Genomic DNA, 15,149 nt, shown 5'->3' on the forward strand with positions numbered 1-15,149 from the left:
TGTGTGCTTATTCATATAGGTACAGAGGTACAGTAAATGGCAAAAATGTTCATGATAGTAAACATTGGCCTTGAATGCCAACTGAAACGTCTTTACGAAGAATGAATATTGTTTGTGTGTGAGGTGTGAATGCGTTGTAGGTTAGTTTAGGTTAAGATTTTCATAATTTTGTGTATACATTTTTTTTTTTTTTTTAAATTTGTGCATGTTAGGTTAAGGTTCTTTTTGAGATATATGTAACAAAGATCTGGTGCCTATTCATACGAGCTGCAGTATACAGCTATGGAATTTAGATTTGTTTTTTATTTATTTATTTATTTATTGATGAAAATACTGAGACAAATGAAGGCACATATATGTAAACCAAACAAATGGTTTAAAATATATAATATGGAAGTTGATGTGATGTATGTGAATAAAAAATAAGAATGCCATGTGTGTATGTGGAATTTTAAAAATGCTTGGTCACAAGTGGTGACACGTACTTGGGTACAGATTAGCAATAGGAGCGTAAAGAGAACGTACCGTTGCTCCCTATCTTATGTAAACAATCTTATAAGAATAATATGCAGCTTCCTTGAAACAAGTAAAGGCTTAGATTGAATAAAACCTGTTTTATTTCAAACTTCAAAGAAGTAGTACAGTAGAATATGAAATTTTATTTGGTTGGTATAGTACAGCTTGATCAGTGTTTTCACAGTAGTTCGTCTTCCTGTCCGTCGTGTTAACAAATCATTGAAGGGAAATGACATAAAGGGAATGTTACGGGGAACCCATCACTGGATATCACGAGTCCTGAATTTCTTTTCTTTTTTTTTTTTCCAAATTTCTTTTATATTTTTTCCGTTCGCAAATTTCATTCAGATAGTACACTTGTAGGGCAGGTCTTCTGAGTTCCGATTCTTTCTCCCATGCTTATGGAGTGAATGAGTGCATCTGGTTGCGAGCTATTCTTCTGTGAAGGCCACATAGACTTGTAGCTGGTTAAACTGGTGATATACTCAAACGCAGCTTGGTCCCGAGAAAGCGAACATCTGAGAACAACAGTAGACAATCACAGACATTACACATACTAATTATTTATTTGTAATATATATATATATATATATATATATATATATATATATATATATATATATATATATATATATATATATAGAAACGACATAATAATAATAATATGTCCGTATTTTTTTGATCGAAAAAATTTCCCGCCAAGTAACGGGCCATCAAAGACCAGGAGTACAATTTATGCATTGCAGAAAACGGAAAATGGTCAACTACGGAGCCCCACTATTCAGCAATGGAGCCACGTAGTTATAATTCTTGTTGTGGTATGTATGTACACACAAAAAAAAGTGCATTCACACTTTCATATCCTGCAGCGTTAGACATCCAACAATACAGTTAAGGGTGGTTGGTTGAGAACAACACAAGGCGTTCTACAATTGCTCTAGTTTGAAATATGTCAGTGTAGCAAACAGCAAAAAAATAGAAAAATATCCATGCCTCTCCAACGAATAAAAATCAGGTAGAAGACTCCTCTTAGTATCTACAGAGCGATTGATATCATGAGAAAGTTACAAATAAATCTTATCTAACCTTAGACATACCAAGGAAAAATCAATGTTGGTCAAACATTCATTTTATTTCACAGATTACAGTATTTTGTAAAATCTCTGAATGTTTTACTTTATTCGCCTCAACGTTACCTTCAATTTTGTTACTTATCAGTTTTAATATCTCTAGTAAAACTTTATGAAAAAATATCAGATTGAGGTGATTTGACTCCCATCTTTGTTTTGCGAGAATATTTTTTATCAGCAAAACCATCGTAGTTTTTATTTTTAAATGTATTATTATTATTATTATTATGTTTCATTGACACATTAAAGCTAACAAGAATATTTTCTGAAGTTATATTACTAATTTCCAGTGTGTTCGGAAAATGAAGCAAACAAACAAAAAAAAGGGAAAGAAGGAAGACAATCTAAGAAAGTAAAAACAAGATATGCAGTGTGTGTCAGTTCAATTTGCAAAAACCATTGCATCAGTAGAAAACATGTTATGTGTTTCAAATATGACAAATACTCATATTTTGTGTGCACATGAGTTTGTGTAATTTAATCCCCAATTAATGATACAATTGGAGATATCTTCACTCTCTTTTTGTCTCGGTTAACATGGACATGATTCTTCCATCTCATCTCTAGTTGGAGAACTTTGAGTTATGACCAGTCATCATACACCTTGCATGAATAAATTAAATTTAAAAGTGTTAAATTGATTTACAGTTGATTTGAACCCGCGACCTCACGATTTCTATAACAACTCTTCTATTCTTTCACTCTTGCCATAGTCTCCTAACTTCAGTAGTATCATGAAATGATGATCGGAGGGAGAAAAAATGAAAACAAAAGTTTGATTAAAATAATAAAAATAAACTTTCGGTTTGCCGAATAAAGGCTTAGTAGCCAAGTCTCGGTTAGGACAACCCTTTTGAAGAAATCTTTAGTGTGACACAATATTTCATTCTACCATAGAAACCTATGTGTTTTGGTAGGTATTCAATTAATTGCGCTGAAAGCTAAAAGAAGTGTCTTGAGTGGTAAAATAATATCTGTCAAAAAGATTTTTGTCGCGGGTCTACATTGTCTAATCCTTCTTAGAATCAATGTTATAAACAATCAATTCATACACTACAAATTCACTTCGTAATTTAATTATGTTTAACAAAGCTTTTCAATTAGCAAATATGAATAAAATAGATATATACATTTATTTTACTGTTGCAGTTCACACAACAATTTGTAAAAAGATAAAAAAGAAATCAGAACAACTCTTCATAGCTTGGCACTTAACGTTAATACAGGGAAAGTATTATAACTAGTCCCAGATATTACGTTTGTTACAGAAACTTCTGTTGTGTAGTGTTGGGTGACTGGTTATCGTACTTAACCACTGAAAAAGTTGAACCATTGACAAAATTTCAGAATTTTAAAATATGGCGTTTTCAAGAAAATGGCGATTTTTTAAAATTTTACAACTTCTCTCGATTTTTTTACGACAAAACGGTTGCACACAGAAACGATACTTTTTTTTTTTTTTTCTCGGAAATCGGGTAACTAGGTCTTACCAACTGTGAAAACAGAATTTTAAAATTCGAACCGGAAGTGATCCAAAAAAATCGCGAACTTCGACTTTTCAGATAAACTGACGTTCATTTGTTAAGTTACGTACAAAAAGATACGCGTGCGCAAACCAAACTATAATAAACTATAGTTTATTTATATCCCTGTGTACATACCACAACAAGAATTATAACTCTACATTGCTCCATTGCTGAATAGTGGGGCTCCGAAGTTGGCCATTTTCCGTATTTTCTACAATGCATAAATTGTACTTGTCGTCTTTGATGGTCCATTACTTGGGGGGAATTTTTTTCGACAAAACAAAAAAATACGGGTCGCTTAAAACACGTCTAGTTTCTATTAAAAAAAAAGTTTTAACAATATCTGAGATAGTGATGATACATGCTCTGTCTGAATTGAAATTCAGACACATCTGAAGGCACATTTTTAAAAAAAAATCTCAGAGGTGATATCGATTCTATGTCAGTCAATTGTGATGAAAATATTCGCTAGTTTTTATTGATAGCTACAGAAATCCCCCAGTAAATATGGCGTCACGTGAGCGTTGTATATAAATACGTCTCTTTACTAATATTCCTTCCTTTAAATAATGGAAATGTACTAATATGGTTTTACTATTATGATTATTGCGGATGGCAAAATATACCAACCAAACTCGGGAATCGAACTTGAAATCGGTCCGGCGCCCGTGCATTAACAGCTTCGCCAATAACAATCTGAATGCATACAAAGCTATCCGCACACAAACGCGGTTACCGTGCCCCAAACAGTCGGAATAAACCACTGTATTAGGAGTTACATTGAATGCAATATACTATTATAGAGAACATAGTATAAAATCTAATATAAGCGAACTATGCACATAACGATTCCGAGGAAAATATTGAAAAGAAATTACTTACATGATTCAATTCAATGTATTGAATACTTTTATATGTGAGATTCTACATACTTACACAAAGTTAAAAAAATAAAGAAAAAGAAAAAAAAGTTCGTAAATACTTAAGCACAAAAGGTACAAGAGTTTCACTGCTTCGTGTCCATCTTGAACACTGCTACGTCATTCTTCCCACTTCTCAGACGAAGCCTCGCCCACGGGTCTAGAGCCCAGGCGTAAAATATGCTCTCGGAACCCTCATATCATACGAATTTTTATTTATTTCGTCTGCACATGTACTCTCATTGGCTGGAGCATTACCATGACGTATAAGCAAGGTCTATGAGAGTATGTTATCGCTCCAGTTCCCACGGATGCGGTTCAAACGTGAATAAAGAGTACCTTGTAACGTAAAATGACAGAAAACGCAGAAATGAAACTAAATGCACTTCTTTAAGTCCATTGCACAAAATAAAATGAATATCCTCAAACTATATTCCTTAAATGCATTTAATATATATAGCGCTATTTTTCGGGACTAAACTAATCTTTCGTTAAATGCGGTAACGTAAAATCGTGGTTGTACTGTACATGGTTGTCTTGGTGGGGGATATAGCATTGAGTAGAATTAAGTTTGAAAATGTTGTAATTCCATTGACTTAACATGGTTATCTTGAATCTAAAATGAGTTCTCCTACTTAGCAACTTTGGTGTACGTTATTTTAGTGTTTCACAAATTGGTTGTAATGTACATACAGAGCGGAGTATGAAGATGTATAATTATTGTCTAATATTATTCTTTCTCCAGGATATTCCAGAGTTTTTCGAAGATAATATGGAAACATGGATGAAAAATTTCCTCGTTCTTATTCATACAGATATCAAGGAACTACAAACGAAAGTAAGTATAAAATTTTACATGTTCTGCTTTTGTATACTTAATAATAATAGCACTTTTCGAGATCATGTTATTTAATTTACTATATGTATAATTGGTCTGACAGTGCATTTTCCCAGAGCCTTTTTAGGTAATATATTTCTTTATAAAAACAAAGAAATTCTGCAACACTTTTCAAAGTTCTGAAGTACAGTATTTGATTAGACAGTGCTTGAGATAAATAAAAGCTACTTGATCTACGTACCTTGTCTTGTATATATATAATGTCGGTATTTCTGAGAATTAATGGTACTTTCTCCAAGTCATTTTACCGTGATGGTAATGATTTATTTATTCATTTTCACAATGATTTATATACACACAAGGAAAAAAATATCGGCACTAGATCTACCAATCGTGATTCAAATAGTGTAATTGCAGTTGGAATACTCGCTGTTCGATACATAATAAGACTTACACCTTTGAATTTCATAACTTTTTAATGGAATCTGAAAGAACCGGCATATAATGCATTATACGTTTGCGTAATGTTCAATAAAATAAATAAATAAATAAAATTAAAAAAAACGAGAGAGAGAGAGAAAGAAATGTGATTTCAAAATATAGGCGCGAATTTGACACGTGTCGTTCTGAAAAAGCGCACATTTTTCCACTATTGATTTTCGATATAAATGGCACTTTGAATCTCCTATATGATAGTCATATAACAAGAATGTGTAACGCAATCCGTGGCGGAAAACACCAATTTATATGTAACGTGTTTTTGTCTATTTTTATATAGCGTTACACTATAGCCCACAGTTCGAATATGTCGAACATCTAGTCTACTATTTTACCAAAATCCAGGTAAACACTCCATCTTGTTATTGCCTTTTATTATAATACGTAATGAAGGAAACATTTACACCCTTTAAATAACATACATGTAGATTATAAATGGATCCTCTGTTATATCTCTCATTGCTATGACGACCAATAACACATATCTTCAAATTATTATGTTAACAGAACATTAAAACATCAATAATAATATCAGAAAGAAAATTAATTCTATTTCTTTATTTTCTTCTTTTAGCTAGGTTGTGCATATTTTAATAGCACATATTGCCCGTAAATAGAAGTAAAGATGTTAAAAATACAAGTAATGATATTAAAAATACACTATATCGTTACAAATGTAAGTACAAACACCTGTAACTTTTAGGATGCGGACGTTATGCTAGTCACTTTCTTTTTTTCTCCAAAAGTTTTATCTTCAAAGTTCGGGTGCGGACATCACACGAACGTATATGGTAATTTAATGAGAGTTTGATACAGTGCAAGTTATACTGACAAAAGCTTCAACACACATTGTATTTTAAACTATAATGTGTTATAGTTTCGGATATCTACCATATCCGTCATCAAACACTATATAGACACTATAGAAAATAAAAGTTTAGTGTGTATTTAGCTTATTTGCTATAAAAGAAAGTCCACTTGCTATAGTGTCTGATGCAGTGGCGTATTTACTATTTTGTTTCGGAGGGGGGGGGGGCTTTGCCTGAAAATGTGAAAATTCAGCAAGATATTTCATATACTTTACTATAGTAAGTGAGATTTCGTGGGGGGGATTAAGCCCGGAAGACCCCCCTAAATACGCCACTGGTCTGATGAAGGAATGGTAGATATCCGAAACTGTAACACATTAATAGTTTAAAATACAGTGTATGTTGAAGAAATACCTTTGGTCAGTATTTCTTTTGTTACAATATCCAATCCAAAGCCATGGATAGCAGGGCTCATAGCGAGTTACTTTTTTTCAAATTTGTCATTAAAAGTTACTTTTTTTGAGAGGTAAAGTGACTTTTTCGTGTGATTTATGTTCTGCATTGGCAGTTTTCTAAGAAAAATATAAAAATAAATGGAAAAGGCAGAAACTTGTTACTCATTACTCTTCTGAAAGCTTCAGTACTTGCTGCCACATGTGAAACAGTCAGCTTTATTCTCACTTCAGCTTTTATTCTTTCTAAAGCACAGTGGATGGTTGGTGGATGCTTAAGCTCTCAAGCTGGGGCTGTGTCTATTCTTTCTTGTATCATAATAGTCTTTTAGTTTTCTCTCAAAATAGTTAACGCTCCGCTTAGCGTTGTGTGTGTGTGTGTTTCATCATGTTCGTCTTGTGTTATGCTTCTTGTATGTTCTTCTTAAGAGTGTGTGATGAATTTGAATATTTCACGGCTTTGAGAACTCTCAGTGCTAAGTTACATAGAATGTCAGGGATGAAAAAATCGGAATTAGGCCAGAACTGGTTCCACTTACTCAGAAGCTTCTTATATCTGCTAAGTGTGCTTACCGTAACTACAAAGCATTCTTCTTCACCTCAACCATAGGTTGGTTGGCAACATGGAAATTTTAAAACTTTTCTCTCGCATGGGAGAGCTGTTTTATACTTCGATAAGGCCTCTTCTTCGTAACTGCATCTAGATATTCTATCCGTGGTCTTCCTCTTCCTGGTTTTCTTTCTGCCTTTCCCTCTATCAGCACAGTGATCCAATCGGTGTCGAATAAGATGGCCCAGCATGCTGTTTCTTCTTTTTCCTATTATTTTCATGATCTTGTCGTCCTTCATTAGCTTCCTTTAGTACGTCTTCATTCCTTTTCCTTTCGGTCCATGATACGCGCAGCATTCTGTGCCAACATAGAAAACCTAAGAAAGGAGGGAGCTCAAAAAGAAGAAGTAAAGAAGAAAAGATGAAACAAAACAACAAACAGAGAGAGGTGATGGAGAAATTGACAAGGAAAAAAAGGGCATGATGAGATTTTGGTCACTTTTTCATGTGCTTTTGATCACTTTTCAACTATTTATAAGAGACCAGACCACTATGAAGCCCTAGAATAGTGTTATTATAGTGCAAGTTAGTGCAGAAGAACTCATATTAGGTGGGACAACAAGGCAAAATGGATGAACACAAAAATCTTAATCTTCAAGGTCAAGTGACATGAAAAAGGCACTAATAATTCTCACAGGTGCCGAAATTATGATCGTATAAGGAATATATGCTTTTCTGCCAGATAGTATGACATGCAATATTCTTACTCGGTGAAGCAAATGACAATGTATCTGCCGGTTTTAAGATGCTGCAGAGACTTCTGTGTCACCGTGTATATTATGTGCTTAAGGTTTAGTGTCCTAACAAAACTTTAAATATCGTAATTGCAACGTAAGCTTTTAGACCAGCCAAAGAAGGTAGGATTAAAGAAATACTGTTCTTTTTTTTGAATAATGTATTAATGCATATTGCTATTATAATTTTTAAGTTAATAAACAAAATGTTCAGAAAATAATGGAAGAAGCATTGCTGCCATAATGTGCTGAAAGAAAAATATTTGTAATTTTATTTTGTTTTGTAGGACGACGAAGAGCCAGGACTGTTGGAACAATTGAAATCTCAAGTGTGTGAAAATGTAGCTTTGTATGCGCAGAAATACGATGAAGAATTTCAGGAATATCTGCCAGGATTCGTAACTGCTGTTTGGAATCTTCTTGTGTCAACAGGACACCAACCAAAATATGATTTGGTACGTGAAAGAAAGTTTCGTCACTTTTATTTAGACTATTTTGTATTACGTTTATTTTTTGTTCGTGATTTTACATAATTTTAATTTTTGCTTCAGATTGTAGGAGTAAGAGTTGTTTTTCGATTTTCATTTAGAGATTTTTTTTTCATAGTCTATTTCCCAAGCGCAATACAGTAAACACCTTTTTCGTAGATACAAAACTTTATGTTCACACTAGGAGGTCGCAGTGGCTCAGTGTAGAGCGTTCATATCTGAGCTTCCTAGTCGATCCCAGCTTGCGCCAAGTTGGCTGTGTGGTGGACAGACACCGTGTGCGTGGGTTTTCTCGGGGTTCTCACGTTTCCTCCCGCTTTCTTCCTTCCATCGTTTCATTTATTTCTCATCAGCACTGTCTCCTTTAGCCTGTACGATATAAGTGTTGGACGTAAAACTTAAAGATTTCATGTAATTTAATTTTTACGTTTACACTATTTCACAATAATGCTGGAAAGTTGTAGTTTCATGTGACAGCAGAAATTTTTATTAAGCCTCGCTCATTCACTAGTAGTTCACTGGGATGTTGCAATTCAAAGGCAAAGCATGAATTGACAACTGCAATATACAGAATTAGCAACAGCGACGTTCAGTGTCATCATTTAATGTTATTTGTACATAAATGATAGCACGAGGTTATGTGGTTCGGATCCCACGTTAAGGTGTAGGCCCACGTCTCATAAGCCTCGCTGCTGAACGGGACGCTAAACCTGAACTCACCACTCCAGCCATCGTACAAAAATGTAGAAATCAATGTCTTTACCACTCAGTCAATACGTTGAATGAAAAGAAGAAAATTCAGTCTTATCTTATCACGTTTTTCATTTATATTCAGAATTTAACTATGTATTTTATATATATAATAATATAAAAGAAGAACTGGTGATACCTTTGATGCTACTTCGCAGCACCCCAGGGTGTTGCAGTTCGAAAGCTCTGGTCTGAATCTTCTTTATATTAAAATACTAGTAAAGTTTATATGTTTGTGACGAATCCTTTCGACAGTGAGTTCTTGGGAAGCATAGACTCTAGAAAGATGCCGGTTTCCGTGATCGATTGCATTTTTTTTTTTTTTTTTTTTTTGTTTGTTTGTTTTAAAGATTGTTCAGTTCTAATTGAATATTTAAAAAAAATGGCCGTTATTTCGTTATTACCTTTCTTTAGGGGTACACTGGGAGTGTTCAGAGGATAATAATTTCTCCAGAGTAAGATGAATCTTTATTGTTAGGAGTGTTTTGCCCAATGAACACCATATATCACTGACATAACTAATTGTGTGTGTAATGCATTTGCTTATTACATACTGCATGCAGGAAGAAAGAAAACACTGATCATACATGAATTGGAAACTCCAACTGGAAGTAGGCTCAAATCTTGCAAACGGTGCGAAATATGGGAAAAATAATCGAAAAAATCTCTCCTTTATGATACCCCTTGCCGATTTTTTTTAAATCAAGACTTCTTTCACTTGTATGTGTAAAGGGACATGTACAGATGTTGTGAGGAATGGCAAGGAGATTTATGTTCATATGCGAATGATGCGTTGTGTAGAGAGCGCAGGTTCAGCTAGTTGACCATTAAAACGATTGGTAAAGCAAACTTAAGTCGATGTTCACGATATTAAACGCCTAGGCCTAAGCTTGCAAGGTTGGAATTCTCATTAGCAGTTCGTAATTTAAGTTCTAGGAAGTAAAGTACAAACAACAACAAGAACAATAAAATTGTCTTACCTCGACTGTTATCCAATCACAACCAATACACGTTGTTGGTATTCAAGTAAACCTGAGTACATCATTAAATAGGATAATGGCAGAAATAATAAAGTGTTAGCAGAATTATAGTTTGACACAGATAGAAAAATGAAAATGAGACAGAGAGGTAAATGTAAGGGACTTTCAGTAGCTAGTCTGCCACCTTGTTCTTGTGGACTGGGAAAACTTGTGATTCTTCTTTTCACAACCTGAAGATCAAAGGTACGATATCAGCCATCCAGACTACTTGTGCATGGTAATAATCGAATCATGATATATATATATATAAAGTTGTATACCATGTAATAAACAAATTGTCTGTACAGTAGCATTATTTAGCTCTGAGCGTTCTATTTTAATTAATTTCAAATGTTGTCCTATTTATGTGGAACTTCAATCAGTTTCAGTTTTTTTTCTTTCTCTTTTTTGTTTTTTCTTCAAGACAGGTTCCGTTGCTTTTTAATAGAACAAGCATATGCTTATCCTTGGTAGGCCCTATTTCGTGCATGTTCTACAATTTAGTATATATGTTCTTACAACTATAACAACTTTTGTAGTTGGTGCTGCAATATACACTTTAGTTGTTTAGTTCACTATAACGTTAGGCTTACTAGTTAGGCCTAACTATATACAGGGTGTTTCAAAACAACACCGACAACGTTTGATAGGTGATTCCTGACACCAAGATAAGACACAAAGTATACAACAACCTGGGTGCACAGATGCTTTCTTTCGGAGTTATAAGCTGCCGAAAACATGAAAAAATGAACTTTAAAGGACCATAGCTCTAAAACTATAAGATCTACCGTAGTCAAGACTTCACTTAGGAACTAATAGTGCACTATCCAAAAATACATGTTTCAGAATCGTAAAGTACTCACGCAACAATTTTTATAGAAGCAGTTTGGCTACGGACGTATAATTTCAAGTACTCACCAACTACTTGTAGAAAAATTGTTGCAGGATTCTGAAACTTGGATATTTGGGTTCATTCCCGTTGTGCCTACTTCCCGTTCTGCCTACAGACCCTCCAGCACTTTAAAGAAAATATTTTTAATTATCTTATCTCTAGGCAGAACGGTAATTCCCGTTGTGCCTACTTCCCGTTGTGCCTACTCTTTCGAGACGGGGAATTATGTGCAGGGAGGAATTTTTGTAGGGAATATTTCTTTAGTATTTCTAAAAGCTTCTGTAAAAACAACCACCACCTCTACAAGTTTCATCATACATGGAAAATTGGTTGACTCAGTTGCAAGAATGTTAGACATTGTATGTGAAACAAACATTAAAAAAAAAAAAAAAGATCTAATATCAAGCAATTTCAGAACAAAATTTTATTTGGGTTTCCAGTAGTTTACCTCCAGCATGCTAAGACTTGCAGTACTAAAAAATGCCACAGTTCACATCCCCAAGACATGTCTGGCCAACTATTAAACAAACAACGCAAGAGGATGCATAAGGCGGCCTTTAAAAAGAGTGTTTGTCTCCATCATATCTCTTTCCTCGAATTGATTGATTCAGTTGCCAGTAACCCGTTTGACATTGTATCTGAAACGAACACGAAACAGACTTACTTCGGGCTAATATCAATTCATTTCACAACCGAATTTTAATCGGTTTTCTAGTAGTTTATCTCCAGCATACTAAGGCTTGCAGTACTAAAAAGTGCCACAATTCACATCCTCAAGACATGTTCGGCCATACATTAAACAAACAATGCAAGAGGATGCATAAGGCGGCCCTTTTGAAAAAAAAGAGCCTTTGTCTTTTACATCACTGCTCCTTCTTTGGCATTACCTTAACAGGTAATTTGTCTTCTAACACGATTCTATACTACATGCAATGTTACATATACTTATATTGTCAATGTAAATACTACATATCGTCAATGTTAATACCATATATCGTTAATATAGCCAATATATTTAAAACATCTCACCATCACTGTTCTAAATGCAAACAGTATGCAACTGCATCTGTGTAAGCCACCAAGTCTATTACATGTGATTCCAGACGTGCCTTCAATGATTTTATTTTTTGTTCAATTCGCTTATATTTCAGCTTTGGTTCCTTCGGCTTTTTTCCTACCTCCAACATCAGCATACAAGCTTCATTCTCACTCTGTTCTTGCTGCAACAGCTGTACAAATGTAAAAATATTTGGATGTTCTCTTGTCAGTTTTCTGTTTAATTTAGAGTGCCAGCCCTCTACAACATTATTTGTTCTTCCCTCAACATTATCATATTGGTTCCATATATCTCTGGAAAAGAGAGAAACATTAATTACATAAAACAAATCAAAGCTTGACAATAGACATTCAACAACGATTGGAAGTTGCATGTTAACGTCTGTCGTAGATAACGTTAAGGATAACGTCTGTTGTTTGTTGTTAGTAACACGGTAAATTTATAAGTATTCAGTTTTGTAATCATTACACTAGTATAGAGTTAATTTCAGATCTCTGGTATGAGCAGATTAAAATTTCGTATTGGCATGCAGATCTCAGAAATGATTTTTTATGGAATGAGAATAATAATTACGCTTACCACACTCCATTAAAGACACTATGCACCATTTCATATCCAGACACTTCTGAGCTCACAATTGTAGAACACATAGGCAATACAACAATGACAAACGAAACTAATGGAAAAACATAAAGGACTAAAATGACCGAATGAGTAGGCCTATATATGAAATACTAATCACTGCTAACGTAGATTTCGTTTCCCAAACGAAAACCACATATATTTGAAAAAAAAAATCAAACGAAAAACAGATAGTGAAATAGCGTAGAAAATAAGGTAACTACTATATCGTACTTACTTTGTGAAAATGGCGTCTGCATCGTCCAGCCATGTTTCGACTAAATAGTCATGAAACTTCTCTGCGTTTTGTACTTCCGGGGCATTTTCCTGGAGATGCAGGAACATGTCACCCACTTGCTCCACTGATATTTACGATTATTAGGAAGGCTGGAACCACGTGTAATAGGCTTGATGGCTTACATAGATGTGGTTGCATACTGTTTACATTTTGAACAACGATTATGAGATCTTTATTTAAATTACATTGGGTATATTGACGATATGTGGTATTTAGTATTTACATTGACAGTATAAATGAAATGAAATGAAATTTTTAAGTTTTACGTCCTACGGTAATGCTGGCTAGGCTAAAGGAGACGGTGATGATGAGAAATGAATGAAATAGTGGAAAGTAGGAGAAAACGGTAGAACACCGAGAAAACCAACGCACACGGTGTTTGTCCACCACAAAGCTCACCTGGCTCGAGCTGGGATCGAACCATGGACCCCATGCACCAGAGGTGAACGCTCTACCCCTGAGCCATTGCGGTCCCATTTTTTTCTTTTTTTACAATATAAGTACGACATATTGCGTGTAATACAGAATCATGTATAGAGGACAAAGCACCTGATCATATATAGAGGTGATGCCGGAAAAAGATCTGTGATGTAGAAGACAAAGGCTTTCTTTAGAAAAAGAAAAGAGACCGAATTATGCATCTTCTTGCATTGTTTGTTTAATATATGGCCAAATATATTTTGAGGATGTGAACTGTAGCACCTATTACGTACTGCGAGCCTTAGAATGTTGGAGATGAACTACTGGAAAACTGAATAAAATTTTGTTGTGAAATGACTTGATATTAGACCGAAATAAGTTTATTTTCTTGTAACTGAATCAATTAATTTTCCATTTCTCTGTAAGTATTAAAAAAACACATCTCTACTAAAGTAGACGTGAATAACGCTGCTAATAACAAAACTGTACCTAGTCATTTTTTCTGAGAAGAGCAAGTAAGATAACATTTAAAATATATGATGAAATTTAAAGGAATAGTTATTCTTCTTACAGAATCTATTAGAATTACTAAAGAAAAAATCCCTAGAAAAGATCCCTCCCTGCACAGAATTCCCCGTCTCGAAAGAGTAGGCAGAACGGGAAGTAGGAACAACGGGAATTACCGTTCTGCCTACAGATAAGATCATTAAAAATATTTTCTACAAAGTGCTGGAGGGCCTGTAGGCATAACGGGAAGTAGGCACAACGGGAAGACACCGGATATTTGGATAGGACACATACTAATTCCTAAGTAGTCTTGACCCGACTACGGTAGTAGGTCCTATAGTTTTGGAGCTATGGACCTTTATTCATTTTTTTTATAGTTTCGGCAGCCTATAACTCCGAATGGAAGCATCTGTGCACCCAGGTTGTTCTATAGTCTTGGTCTTATTTTGGTGTCAGGAATCACATCCCAAACGTTGTCGGTGTTATTTTAAAACACTGTATATATAGGGTGTTAATGAACTATACCGACAAACTGTAAGAGGTGATTCCTCACATCAAAATAAGAGAAAAAGTTCATATGGACCTATGGTGAAATACATAGTTTCAGAGCTAGGGCTGTCCAAAATCGCGAAAAAGCTAAATTTCAATAGGCCCTATTTCGAATTCCAGAAACTGTGGATGGTGGTCTTTATCAGCATAAAGGAAGCCACGCATACACAATCCAAATGTGCATATTTCATCAATTGTCAATAGGTGTATGGGGTATTCCCTACAGGGTGTAATTCTCAGATATGCTTTCAATAGAGTTTTTCAGATATACCTTGATTTCAAGTAGGGTCCTAAGTAGGTAGGAGGTAAGCCTTGACAACAATGGACATCCAATGCTTCGGAGGGAAGTCGAAAGTGTTAGGAACAGGCAGCTCCATGTTTTTTGTGTTCGAAATAACGTGTTATGCACTGTATTACGATAAGGTATATTTCACATTTTCTTCACTTATAAGCATGAAAGAAAACATCGCAGCATGCGTTTTCCCGAGTACAAAAGACCATGCTGCTGACGATCC

At 34.7% G+C, this 15,149-nt stretch overlaps 1 protein-coding gene across 1 annotated transcript in view; it reads left to right on the top strand.

The window, feature by feature from the left end:
* Cse1 (chromosome segregation 1) overlaps positions 1 to 15,149 on the top strand; it is a 106,692-nt gene that overhangs the window by 33,897 nt on the left and 57,646 nt on the right. Inside the window, exons 7-8 of the mRNA XM_081738190.1 lie at positions 4,838 to 4,930; positions 8,321 to 8,488. Of these exons, the coding sequence (XP_081594316.1) occupies positions 4,838 to 4,930; positions 8,321 to 8,488 (261 nt within the window). The remainder of the gene's footprint in view (positions 1 to 4,837; positions 4,931 to 8,320; positions 8,489 to 15,149) is intronic.

This window comes from Thermobia domestica, chromosome 2, assembly GCF_964235325.1.
Source record: "Thermobia domestica chromosome 2, izTheDome1.hap1.1, whole genome shotgun sequence".
NCBI classification, from domain to species: Eukaryota; Metazoa; Arthropoda; class Insecta; order Zygentoma; family Lepismatidae; genus Thermobia; species Thermobia domestica.